Here is a 14,152-nt window from a genome sequence, read left to right on the forward strand (position 1 = left end):
CATGAACAAATCACACAGTGGGCAAAAAAATGGAAAATTGGATGGAGCAGGAACAAAATTGCACATACATAAAGCGTTACCCCGTTACATACATATCTCACCTATTCATCACTGTACTGACTACTTATGATTATTACTACCGATCTGACAGTCAGGCGGGCCATGTTACTCATCAGTGGGTCACAAATAAATTATTTATTACGTAGAAGCTGATCGATGCTACTGTGGACGCCAAACCGAAAGAGAGTTCTCTCTTGCGCCTGAATCCTTCGCAGTTTCGCTGCAGCAGCCCATCACTCACACAGGTCACAGTCTCACATAACACATGGCCACCTGCCCACCCATGCTCACCGATGCCGCGGCAACCTGATGTTGCCTATCTCCTGGAACGGCGACCGCTTCGGGAGCACGCTGCTGGGCGAGTGCTTCACGCGGCAGATGAGGACGTGCTTCTTGATCTCCTCCTTGCCGGGTTCCTTGGATGGCTGGTGCTGAGGATTTCCTCTTGGGTGCTCCATCTTGCACGCATCTGACCACTGATTTTGGTTAGGAATAACAGCTGGGGCTGGTAAATGGGCTTTGGAAGTGTGTAGCTTGCTTTCGAGCTCTGAAATCTTCCTGTGCAGCTCCTCCGCACGCTGTTCGTACGCCTGTCCCCGATTTTTCCACTCCAGTAACTGCCGCACGTTGAAAGTTTTCGATTAGATTGACTATCTCACAAATTGACATTGACAAAATGGATACTTCGGGCACACATTGATAAGCCCCAGACGTTGTATCAAGAAGAAGACACGAGAAGTCGAACAACACCTAACCAACTTAGCAACAAATATTTTCGCATTCAGGCTCAATACACTTAACTGATACACGCAAACAAATGTTGTGTTCAACATATAATGAACTAGAGCAATAGCTAGTCTTCCGTCCAGGATAGCATTTTGTTTCCAGTACAATACAAAAAACAGGTACTATTATGTCAGGTTGCATGGAATACAAGTAATGCCATGTTTTGACATATAACATTTTATCATTAGATTAGTCTTCAAAAAAATGTTTTTACCAATTTCTGATGGTAACTTTTATAAGTTAGTGACCAGATTTGTATAACGCAATACATAGACCTTCAATAACACCTCAAAAAGATGAAACCTAAAATATAGCATTATACTTACGTACCTCCACTATTTCACCGTCAGTTCTGCGGTTCTTTTTGACAAACAGAGTTCAGCAGTAATTCATCATACCAAATGCAGTAATTTTTTAGTGCCAAAATAGTCTTTTTTTATTAAGTGTGGTCAGCACTCAGCAATACCCCATTCAAAATAGTTTTTTACTTGATCTACGCACAATACTACAGTGCATTTACATTGGACACGAATAACTTCAATTGTGAGGGCATAAGCATAGGTAGAACCTCTGCTTACTTGAGAATTTAAGGAGCGGAGACTGATGTCAGAAGCCATAGCCCGATGCTGCCAGGTATCTCTGGAAGACTGCAGCTCTTGCATCTCCAACCTGACCTGCTCCAACATATCTTGCATCTCAGTCCATTGATCAGATTCTGCATTTACTTGCTCCATTATCTTCCACATGATTTCCCTGCAGTCCCTGCAACTTGCGGAGCCCACCAATTTGCACTCTCCAGACATAATCTGCTGGGAAAAAGGAACAGTTACCACTAAAACTTTTCGCAAGCAATATGAGTAGATTTAGCATGACTTTAGTCTGAAGACTGACAAATGATTCAGTGATCAAAAAATCTACCCCCTCTGTCATGATTTAAGGGCACACCACACTTATGGAGGAGTCAAAATTCTTTAAAATTGACCAAGTATATAAAAAATAACATCAAATTTATATCTTCAAATAAGTTTATTGTAAAAGTATATTTTGCAACCAATCTAATGATAGTTATTACACCTTACAAATATTAGTATTGTCTTATATATATTTGATGAAACTTAGAAAACTTTAACTTCTCGACAAATGACACTTATTATGGGACGGAAGGAGTAATGCAAGAAACGTCACTGGGCCATAGGGGCAGAAGGAGAGGGTGCAGGCGGGAGAACGCCATAAAATTTTACCCAGTATGTGTCGACAAAATTCGAAAGCATGATTACCAGTTGCTTCAGATTTGAATGGATTGCCTCACCAACTAGCTTTACTGTCAATGCATAGTACTGGATTGCCATTAAGAACTGGAGACCCAACCAACTTCGGTCGATCTATATGCACTCATAGCAAACTTATTATGGTGATATGCACATCTGCTGGTGAGCAGACATGGTCTATCTGATACGGAGCAGTCGGAGCGAAAGCAACTCGGCGACGAACACATGCCCTAAGCCTGGCCCAGGCCTTTCGAACTGGCCAGGAAAAAGCTTTGCTTTCTCGTTGTGGGGGCAACATCTCCTATAGGCTATTGAAGCTCATACTTGGCCCAGATACTGAGATAGATCATGTGCCGGTTTGTGGTTTCAAAGCTATGTATACGCCTTTGCCAAAGTAGGTACTTCAGTTCCTGCTCTGGCACGTGCCAGTTTGTCTTAACTGATTACTGAACTTCACCTCCTTGCAGTTTCAAATTTGCAGAACAGATTGATTTTTTTTTCTTTTGTTGGCGCGTATTCAAACTTTCCCATTGACAGCGAATCTTTCATCCGCCAAAACAATAAAAGGTACGGCTACGGTAACGGCATCACCATTCTTGAAGCCAAGTGACTAGTGCTCACAAAAACACTTGTTGGACGAGATGCAGTCAGGCGGACAAGCCACATATGCATGCAGTGCAAGTGCAGACGCGGTCTAGAAATATAAGCACCCAGAAAAACAAAACAATTTTGATGATGTTCAAGCAGAGCCTCCCTTAGGCCCACCGCCCACGTCTCAGATGAGCAGTAACAAACAGAACAGAACAGAACTAACGAAAAGCTCCAACTCTTTGGCCCAGGCCCAAGGACCACTGGACAGAGTCACTGACAGCTTGGGCGGTATCGCAATCATTGACGATTTCAAATCAGGGAAACACATGCTAAATCCATCTATATAGTACCCTCCAGTAGTAGCGAGGTGAAGCAAAGATAAAAGGCTTAAAAGTGCCAAGTTTCTCACACATGGTTCCATGCTCCACAGCAAAAGAAAACAGTGATTATTACCAGCAGCGTAATAGTATCAGTCCGAGAAGGAACCCATAGGGCCATAATGTTTTAGATGTTGGTAGCAACGTGCCAATCCATAGATTCGTGGCCCCAGAGGTGATCATCAGCCAATTACTCATCTCCCTACAAACCCTGTACAAGACAAAGTGATCCCCACGGTACAGCAACGACCAGCACTGCATCCGGTGCTGTAGGCAATTTCAAAGCTCGCCCTGATTAACCCGGATGGGAACAAAACCAGCTTAATCGTGGACTGATAATGGCGTCAAGTGGAGTGTGCGTCGCTGACCAGAAGTACCCCCAGGTCAGCGATTCGCATTCCCTTGGTACTCCTAATCTTGCTTCCCGAGAAAGCGAGGAATATCGAAGCTAGAGTAGTGAACAAGCTAATGAACTGTGTTATGAACAGTGCGAGGGAGCAAATTTGAATCGTAGTATCGTACCACGTGCTGCTGCTGACGCTTCTCCGCCGCCACGTTCTGGCGGCTGCGGGCGTGCGGGCCGGCGTCGAGGGCCGACGGGGCGTTGCCGTTGCTCGCGGTGCTGCCCCCGCTCCAGCTTCTCTGGCTGCCTGCGCTCGCCTTTCGGCTGTGCCGGTTGCCGCATTTCCTTGACTGGCAGCCAGCGTTGTCGCCGGAGGCGACGGCTTCCAGGCGCCGGCTGTACTCCGCCATCCGCTCGCGCATGCCCTTTGACATCCCCTCCATCTTCATCCTCAGCATTTCCACCTTCAAGCGTGCAGAGGAGACACCGTACGTTTAGTCATCGGCAAAATCCCGAGACTGAAACAGCGACACAACATCATTGCGTATGCGATTTGCGTATCAGTACCGCTGCGACTTACATCAGAGGTGTTGGCGCCGTGGACGCGTTCATCGTCGCCGCTTTGCTCAGCCGCTGGTGGCGGTGGCGGTGGCGCGGGGACGGGCAGGGCGATCTCGCGGATGTCCTTGACGAGGGGATCGGGATTGGCAGGCGGCATCTTCTCGAGGCGCCGGCGGAGCGAGGACGCCTGCCGATCGAAGTTCCTGCCGCGGCTCCGCTGCAGCTCACGGGCACCGCCCATCGCCCTCCTCCCGCTCTCCTTCTCCACACGCAGCTCCTCCATCATCTCCTCGAGGTCCTCGATCCCCTCGTCCAGCGCCGCCGCAACGCCGACGTCGCCCTTCCCGTCGACCTTCTTCCTCCCCTGTGGTATAGCAGCACCCATACGAGAACATCATCATGTCGGTGCACAACATGCGGTGCTTTGATGGAGCCGATGACTAGTCGGAAATGGAATAATGCGTGTTGTGTCGCCGTGTGTATTTACCGATACGAGCGTTTCGACGGCGGACTTGAGCGCGGCCTCCATCTGGCCGCGGTGGCGGTCGAGCTTGCGCAGCGCGACCTCGCGCTCCATCCGGAGGAAGTTGCACTCGGCGCGGAGTATCTCCGCCTGGAACTGCCACTTCTCCTCCCGTTCCTCGGCGTCTTCCTGCGACTGCGACGCCGGCGCCGGCGATGGCGGTGCGGACTCCAGCCCGCGCACGCGGCGCTCCATCTCGAACAGCGCGCCGAGGTTGACCTGCACCTGCCTCGCCGGCTGCGGCGGCGCCGGGCGGGTCTGCGCGCGCCCCGCGCCCCGGCTGGGCCTCCCGCCGCCCGGCCTCCTCGCCAGGTTGAGGTTGATGGTCCTCGGCGTCGCCGCCGCGTGCTGGCTCTTGGCCGCCCGCCGCGCCGACATCGAGGCCGCTCAGGCCTCGGAGGTCGGGTTGGCCCTCCGACCGAACTGAAAGAGAGGGGCCGCCGGTGAACGTGCGCGCGTGGATGACAGGACCAGGGATGTTGACGGACGAGGGGCTTCCTTTTTCCTGGGGCTGAGGCGGCACCGGCAACGGTCGGGTTGCTTTGGGTCTGTGGAAGGTGTTGGTCGGAGAGGGAGAAGGCGCTGGGAGGAAAAAGGCCGGGTGCAGTGCACGACTGCACGCACGACAGGTGGATGGAAAGGGAGGCGGTGTTTCTCGTTTTCCGTGAGATGCCACGATTTGAAAGGATCTTCGCGGCGAAAATGACTGGATTGCCCTACGCCGGGCTGGAGCTCCGATTCGGCAGCAGCCCAGCCACGCCGGGCTTAGGGATGGATTTGGATTCGATACACATTGAAACGGATTCGAATGTCACTATTTACCATATTTTAATTCGAATACGAATATGAATACGAATACTATCAAATACGAATACAAAATGGATAGTTCGAATTTGAATTTATATTCGGATACTTGATTTAGAACATAACATCATAACAAGTATTAATTTGTTTTATCGATGGATTTATAGTTGATAAAATTCACATTACAAGTAAATTATGAACAATAGTACATATACATTATTTAGTTGAAACATATAGTTGAATATCATATTTTTAAATAAATTATTTATACCTGGTATATTTATATTTTGGACTCTAATTATAATCTTTTTTATATTAAGTATATTTGTATTTTGGACTCTAAAACTCCAATAATCTATTGTATTCAAAATTAGGCTTTTTAATATTATTAAAATTTATCATTGTATATCACTAGTAATGTAAAATTAACACAGACATTTGTTTATGATATAAATATTTTTAACACTTTAAATGGTGTACTTCAGTTCTTAGTATATTATTTAATGTTTAAAATTACTTGTAATTAGTAATAAAAGTAAGTTGAAATTGATTTTATTGAATACTTTTTCTTTCGGATACGAATAATATCGGATATTTCACGGTTTTGTCGAATGTTGTCGAATACGAATCTTAAACCAGATAGAGAAGAAACGAATTCGGATATGTCTATTTAACACCCATATTAAAATCGAATACGAATACGGATATCTATATTAGCATTTTATCCGAATACAAACGTGGGTAATTCGGATCTTCAGACATCCGAATTCATCCAAGCCGGGCTAGACCGCTAGAGCAATGACTAGCGGGTGATGGGATGGGCATCGAGCGGACAAGTTTGGTGCAGGAGGTCTGGGACGTGCTTTGCAGAGAAAGCAGGCATCCAGGCTGCGGCATGTTCTACTACTACCATTTTGAATGTCTTTCGGTCTCTGTTCTCAAAAGTAGGAATATTGCTGTCTGTTCTGCCACGCTGGCATGAAAAGTAGGAGTGTTGACGCTATTTGATTCCCACATTGTCTGCAGTGAGATATTCACTCTATATTGTATTTTTATTTTGTCATAAGTTAAAGAGATAATTTATAATAAAAATACATTCTACAACGTCCCCAATATAGTTTACATGATGTTAACAATATTATTATTCTTTTCTGTTTCTATATATTTGTTCAGACTCAATATAAGTTAAATACACTACATTTCAACATGGGGGAGTAGTAACTAAAATTGCGCCTGGCTGCGTTCATATTCCTAATTTCCCAGGGCAGCAACAGGATGTGTGCATCATAGATGCCCTCGAGCCTATATCTAGTCCTAATCCACTCTCTCGTGGCTATAGCTATGACCTGCATCAAATCATCTCATATTTGTTGAGGCTCGGCCCAAATAGATCTCAGGTGCTCACGCTAAATTATAACTTTATCAGCACAGGTTATTTAGGTAGATATTGTTCTGTCTGGTCTAAATGAACCCTGAATATTGTTTTGGCTTCCAAATTTAGCTATTTTTAGTTTTGATTCATAGCTTTGGGGGGGGGGGGGGGGGGGTAGCGTTGGAGTATATGGTAGACTAGCCGTTGGGAGGAGCACAATGGTGTCAAAAGAAGATGCAGATTGTTCCAAAAGACTAGTTTGGAGGTGGGCTACTGGGCTCTATAGACTACTAGGTATATGCTCGTGCGTTGCCACGGAAGTAAAAAAAAATTGTGTAAAACATAGATATGATGCAAAATCCATGTAGCACATATGAAGTGTAAGCTGAATGCCCGTGCGTTGCAACGGGAATATATAATAGAAACAATAACTATCTCCAACAACTTAAAATCTTTGTTCTCATATTTAAACTCCACTTTATAAACAGTGCAGTTTACAGTACAAAATAGTGTTTTAAATGACTATGGATAGTACAAAATAGTGTTTTGAATAACTATGAATAAACTGTCGGATACTGTGCTAAAGAACAAGTCTGCACGCGCTCGCATTTGGTTGATTATTCGTTTGTTCGGTAGTTGACCGTCAATTCTCTGGAACAATTTCAGTTTGTTGAAATCAATTTGCAGCGCGGTAGTCGGTAGAGTACATCATATGTAGCCATGTAGGTTTATGATCGACAAATCCACTCACGTGACAGTATATATTGTCCGGTGGGATGGGGTGGCATCTGTCTCGTTCACAGCTCAAATACTGTGAGAATAAAAAATTAGTCTGAGATGTACACCATCACCAATTCAGACCATATAAAAATTCAAACGATGTACAATCTAATCACGGTTGCAACTCAGCTGAGTCAGACTAACTGAACAGTATGCAAGGATGTTAACTGATGATACCAAGGAATTCGGTGAAGCTTGGATACTTTGGTTCCCAACCGATCTCAGCCCGAGTTTTTGAATTCTCCATTATCTTCCCCAATGGATCGTCAGTACCTGGAGTTAAAACACACTTCGGGTTAATTAAGCTATATGCTATTGCCTGTGCACTCAAGAATATGAAAGAATCAAAGAACCATAGCAGGTCGTACAAGACTAACCAATAAAGCCTCCAAACTTCGTGTCAAATTTTCCACTATTGTTAACAGCATCCATTATTTCTTGCCTGTAAAGTTTTTTTTTCCTTTTAAATTAGGCAAACCGAAAGAGTAACTCTTCACAGCAAAACTGACTACAAAACAAAGAAACCGATATGAACAAGGTCAGCAGTTACCTGGAAAGGGGCTTGTTGTCACAGCCCAGAAATATTCGACTCCGCAGTCCCTTTTTCATGATTGCTACTGCAAGGGACGCAGCATCCTGGCAACAATATTATATGTATAATCACAACTAATAATATAGTTGTTGGTTGAGGAACAAGCTATACTCACACCAGTCCATGTGATTGACATGGTAAGAGTAACAAGATGCCACAATCAAGATGCAACAGTAAGAGTCAAAACACTTAGATGCCACAATCAAGATAAATTAATCTAATGACTGGAGTCATATCTGGTAAGCCTAGGAATATTTTTCCCCTTAGGGCTGATTTGGTGACCAGGGATCACGGGGGGATTGGAAGGGATTGAGGGGGAAATTAGTTCATTTCCCCCTCAATCCCCTCCAATCCTCACGTGATCCCCTTGTCACCAAATCAGCCCTTATTGGGTCACGTTTCCTCTTTCCAGTGAAAATATGGCATAAGCACTTGAAAGTATATAGAATCCATCTATATTGAAAAGTATGATTGGTCATTGGTATATGCACATATAGATAGTTTAACAAAACTGGACATAAGCATACTCACACTATTTCTACGTAGTTGATACTTTCGGCCAAAACTTTCACTAAATACTTCCAAATTTATCATGTAAGGCTAACAATTCCCCATAGTTTATTACCTTGTTTAATAAAGAGGGTATAATGGTCAACTTACTACGTTCTCGAGTTCACTGGTCAAAAGTGCCATGTATATGGACACAGCAGGAGTACAAATATCATGTATAGAATCATATTGATATAGAGAACAACCATCGTAAGAACGATTCTGTTGTGAATTGTATGTCCTATGATGTTTTAATCCAACAGCCTTTAACCTAATGTGTTAGACAGTTAGAGTTGGATGAACAAATGAAAAAAAGTTACCAAACTTTAGAAATTTGTATAGCACCTTATTACTTAGTTTAAGGGGGTATGCATAAGATATGTGAATCACTGCAATGTGCATCTGAGAACCTGAAGGTCTAATAGTAACATCATAGTGAAAGATGGAAGAAGAAACTTACATTAACACTTTCTGAAACCTGATCCACTTGTTTCCCCACAACATTGCAAGCATCAGATAATCCACGCTTCGTCACAAACATCATATCAGAAAGTTTCCACCCCTGTAATCATTGCGTTAGCTCTAACGGAATTGACATTGGTCAAATATCAAATGGCACAGTAGGAATATCATTAGCACAGTTTACAGTGTATAATCATTCACTAAAAATGAAAAGAAAGATAACTTGCTTCCTGCAGTAAATTCTAATACAGATTTGAATATTTGATTAATATACTTTCTAAGCAACATTAGCCTTTCACCAAATTAAAAATAGAAGATGTACCTTCCATCTTATGAATAAATAGCCAATAGCTCCAATAATAACAGCTGTAATACCATATGCACCAGGCCCTGCAATATGAAAATGTTGCTATCATCAGTACAGAAGTCAATGAAGTTACTTTGAAAACTAAAGGATAAAAATCTAACTACTAAAATAAAATAAACTACCAAGTAGTATTATGTGGGAAAAAATGTATCTATGATCAAGTACCAAGTCATTGTGGCATGTGGATGTATACTTGGCCTGTGTGTGAGAGGGCACCAATGCCCTTCTATTCGTCTCTTTTCCCCTTTGCCGGTTTCCCTTCTCTCGGAAGCATTGTAGCTATTACGCAGAAAAGAACAGGGAAAATGAAATGTAAGAGTTAAGAAAAATTCTTTTAATACTACTTAAAGTTGGTGGCGACAAAGGAAATATAATACTACCAAGGAATGCTCAAAGCCTTATCTGAGCTACAGTCTGAAATTTTAGTGAACAAGGTGAATGATTGCTTGCTCATGAAGCCACCATTGAGAGAATCACAATATCGTTTCATCTATTGTATGAACTCTTGATTGTACAGGGATCTTCCTTTAATAAGCTTGTTCACCTCTATATTTTGCGCCAAATTAACAAAAGAAATAATCAAAAGCTTGTTCACCTCTATATAACTGGAATCAGCTCTCATTGAAGACTCAACAATCAGAGCACGAAACACGAGGGCAGCAACCTGGTTCAATCAAAACCAAAACAGCTTCAAACAGCAGCCCTTTACTTTTTTGCGAGCCATGAATCTGCTTTTAAATCAGCTAAATACCTTAGTGCAATGAGATGCGTATAAACATACCTTGGGGCATCTTTGTGCATATCGGGATTGTGAATCTCAAGAGTAGGCTGTGGTTTGTAGGCATTGTAAATTTCGACTGAGGAATACTGGAACATTGCAACTTTGGAGCCCAACCTGAAGTTGACACATCCCAAATAAATGAACAGAAAAGGTAGTACAATACAATGGAAGCGAAATAATTTATGAAATGCAGCTGATGTTTTGAGCTTACCCAAAAAAGTGCAGACAATCCGTATTGAGTGAATGCCCGCATATTGGCAGCCTTCTGGCGGTTGAGTGGCTTGAAAAACTAAGTTCAAGGAACTTCCCAAATGAAAGGTAGTGTGCTTCAGCTGACATTATCACCCTTCGTGATGATCTGGGGACCCCACTTTCACGTTCACACCTTAAGCATCTAGTCCACATCCAAATCTTTCCTTCTGATTCACCAGGTAAACAATATTTAGGCAGCAAGTGCCTCACAAGAACAATCAGATTCTCGTTGTGGTGAGTGTAGGAATACATGTGAGCCTCTGGAGGTTCTCCACATGAGGAACAACTGAGATTCTGAAAAAAGACACAATCATGAGACGTGAGCATATTCTTAAAATGGGTGGATGAGGAGCACAAGGGCTATGAACATTCAGACATCACACAAAAGGCATGTGCCATGAGCAGCATCACAATCTCATTGTGGTTCCTACCTTTTTATGCACCATACCTAGAAATAGAAGACATGCACCCTGTTAGCAATTAATGGCATTATATAATAAAAGAACTCTAAAAGGTTCATCAGCTGAAATAATTTTATGAACTATATGTTATTTTCTAAAAATCTATCTTTATATTTTTTTACCCTGCTAAAAAATCAGTGAAGTATATAGTAGTATGCCAGTATAAAACAGGGAGGAAAAGAGCAAACCTCCTGAATTGTCCTCGAGAAGGCTAGGTATGCATGCCTTGGCTGCTCAGATTGGTGGGCATCGGATGAGGTTAGTATTATTGTTTTTGGTTCCTAAAATAGATATATGCCTCAAGAAGTCAAGATAACTTTGCGATAAACTAACACTTACAGAGAAGGAAAGAAATTAATCTTAACATGAACACTGCCACTCAAAATTGAGTATCAGCAACCATGTGCCGTGAAGGTGCATCATCACTTCATAGCCCCAATTGTCAAACCAATCTCCTTCTGCACCTGCATCCTGCTGCATCGAACGCAACACAACTTCCACAACCTCATGAACTGCCTTGTGTTGTTCATCTGATGAAGAACAGTAACTGGTACTGGATTTATGGATACTGTGGGGGATAGATATCCCCTGGGTCCACTAAAGAAGTAAAAGGCCTCACGAAAGGCCCAAGGGCCCAATAATTCGTAAGGTCATTCTTTCGTGGGCCTAGGGAAAGACAACCAACAAAGAAAAGAAGACGTGAGACTGATTAGTGCAAACCCAGACGGCCCACAACGTCGAACGAATGAATCGCAACAGAGACCCGACTTTCCCGCGCTGAAGCCCCCATGCAACGGAGCCATGCGAGGATAAATCGGCAAGGGTTACGTAGGGATAAACTCAAGAGGTTCACTATCTTTTAGCTACTTGTTGTTATCATACTCACGTGTACTGCCCCACGGTCGAGTATATAAGGCCTAGGGGGCACCACTTCAGAACGATCGACCCTGTTCTACTTAGCCACCCACATAAACTCTCTGCGTCCTCTATCCAGAGAACCCTCTTGTAACCACGCTCATATACTCACCAGGACGTAGGGTGTTACGCACCTCTAAGCGGCCCGAACCTGCAAATCTTGTCCATTGTCCCTCGTGCGACTGGCACGAACCATTTTGCTACAGTCGTTGGCACCGTCCTACTCCTAAAAACACCTTGAGGGGCAACCCCGGGTGTGCGGTCGGACCCAAAACACCGACAGCTGGCGCGCCAGGTAGGGGGTGTGTCGACGATCCAAGCTAGCTCAATGGCCGTCACCTTCCACAGCAAGATCGCCGTGCGTCCCGGATTTATATTCTGCTTCGGGACAATCTCATCTGTAGCGGACGAAGAAGGAATTCTACACCGCCTCGCAGATCTGCCGGAACAGAAGTCTCCTCCAACAAACTCCAAAAATGCTGGAAAGACGCTACCTCCGGCTCTTCGGAAAAAGATCGTCTCCGGGGAGGCTGGAGCTAGAAGCTCGCTGACCCAGAAGACTCCGCTGTCTACTTCCCCGACGAAAGAATGGACACGGGTCGTGAGAAAGAAGGAGACCAGGGAGAGGCAAGTCGTTCTTCCCGTTCCTCCGACCTCAAAGGAGAACGGAAAGAAAGTCGCCACGGCAGGAATACCGTTCTACCCCGACGTCCTCTTCATCGGGAGAGCAGAGTCGCCCGCCATCTCCGACGATGAACCGATCGCGCCTGGGGAAGAACCGCCTCAGCGAGAATCCCGCCGACGAAGGAACCGACGCAGGAACGTTCGACGACATCACGCAGCTGGAGAAAGGGATCCGGAGCAGCCTGTCTCGCGAGACGAGGTCTCAGAGATAGGAGAAACTCCGGAAGAACGTGTCTTCAGGGAACGAAGGAACTCCCGACGACGTGATCGCCGTCGGACTCAGGAGCAAGCCGAGCAAGATGCAAGGCAACGACGCGAGAATCCGCTCTTCGGGCGCAACTTGAACCCCGACTTCGCCCGAGCTATGAACACGCCGAGCGAAGTCGGAGGCGTTCTAGCTCGGATAGCTGACGGACTTCCTCGGACTCCCGACGCCGAGGGATACCGACGCCTGTTCACTCAGGCAGCCAACCATCTTCTACCGCTCGCTCACCCGCCGAACGATTTGCGACACGCCATCAACAGTCGCCGAGACGCGCGAAGCTCTATCAATGCTTCGCGCGAACGGCGGCACGAGAACGAAATTCGCCGTCGGGAGGAGTATGACCGAGATCATGGCTTCCCGACTCAAAGCCAGGCCACCCGGACTGAGTCGGCAACAGCTTCAACTGGTGGTACCACCCGGGGACGGTCGAGGAACCACCACCGCCACTCCCCTCCCCGGGACAGACGTCATCCCCGACGACAGGAGGACACGTGCGGAGTATCCGCCCTTACTCCGCGCCTTAGGGCCATCCAATGGCCTCCCAACTTCAAGGTATCCAATGTCGACAAATATGAACCTAAGCAGGATCCAGGGGGCTGGTTAGCCGTTTACACCACCGCTGCTCGGGCTGCCGGAGCATCTGAAGACGTTATGACCACGTACCTGCCCATCGTCCTTGGGCAAGATGCGCTGCAGTGGCTACGACATCTACCCCGACACTGCATTGACGACTGGGGAGACTTCAGTCGGCGCTTCACCGCCAACTTCCAGTCTCTCTCCGACAAGCCCGCGCAACCATGGGACCTCAAATCCATCAAGCGCCGGGGAGACGAGACTCTCCGGTCATACCTTAAGAGGTTCCAGACCATGAGAAATCGCATCCCCGAGGTCACAGAGGCGGCCGTGATCGAGGACTTCTACAGAGGATCTGACGACTCGGCTTTCGTCCGAGCCATACTACAAAAGGCGCCGACTACCTCCGAGGAGCTGTTCCGGGAAGCCGACCTCTACATCACCGCCGACGAGCGGGCCCGGGACCTCATCGGAGGAGCAAAACCCGCAGCGACAGCACCACGACGCGACGCGAACCAGCCACCCGACAAACGCTGGGAGAAGAGGCCTCGCGAAGAAGTACACGCCGCCGGACCGCCTGCCTCTCGCGCCCGAGGAGGACCACGCGGAGGCGAGCGCACGCTGGACGACATCCTCGACGCCCAGTGCCCGTACCACAAGGACATGCGCCATACTCTACGTAACTGCCGGGACTTCAAGCACTCCGTTGGACATGGTCGACCCTTCCAACCCCTACCGCCTCCTCCGCCGAGGGGAGGGCCAGGTGAACCACGACAGCCCCATCAG

General features: G+C 46.1%; 1 protein-coding gene and 1 long non-coding RNA gene across 2 annotated transcripts; both read right to left on the minus strand.

Moving 5' to 3' along the window:
- Positions 1–30: 30 nt before the first annotated feature.
- LOC100278445 (uncharacterized) lies at positions 31–5,062 on the minus strand. Its single transcript, NM_001151723.2, has 5 exons — positions 4,474–5,062; positions 4,006–4,350; positions 3,605–3,889; positions 1,425–1,652; positions 31–677 (listed from the first exon to the last, which is right to left on the minus strand). Exons 1-5 carry the CDS (start codon positions 4,885–4,887, stop codon positions 348–350), a joined length of 1,602 nt encoding a protein of 533 aa, NP_001145195.2. The 5' UTR covers positions 4,888–5,062; the 3' UTR covers positions 31–347.
- A 4,551-nt stretch (positions 5,063–9,613) lies between these two features.
- LOC103639437 (uncharacterized) lies at positions 9,614–10,407 on the minus strand. Its single transcript, XR_004852837.1, has 4 exons — positions 10,217–10,407; positions 10,031–10,099; positions 9,816–9,939; positions 9,614–9,714 (listed from the first exon to the last, which is right to left on the minus strand). It is a non-coding gene; the product is annotated as an uncharacterized lncRNA (long non-coding RNA).
- Positions 10,408–14,152: the final 3,745 nt, after the last annotated feature.

Source organism: Zea mays, chromosome 9 (assembly GCF_902167145.1).
Source record: "Zea mays cultivar B73 chromosome 9, Zm-B73-REFERENCE-NAM-5.0, whole genome shotgun sequence".
Taxonomy (NCBI): domain Eukaryota; kingdom Viridiplantae; phylum Streptophyta; class Magnoliopsida; order Poales; family Poaceae; genus Zea; species Zea mays.

Excerpts from the sequence above, each read along its gene's own strand:
- LOC100278445 (NM_001151723.2), bottom strand. The coding sequence starts at position 4,887 with ATGTCGGCGCGGCGGGCGGCCAAGAGCCAGCACGCGGCGGCGACGCCG. Across the intron at positions 1,653-3,604 it reads AGCGTCAGCAGCAGCACGTG|ATTATGTCTGGAGAGTGCAA; the intron begins GTACGATACTAC and ends TTTTCCCAGCAG. Across the intron at positions 678-1,424 it reads TCCGCTCCTTAAATTCTCAA|TTACTGGAGTGGAAAAATCG; the intron begins GTAAGCAGAGGT and ends AACGTGCGGCAG.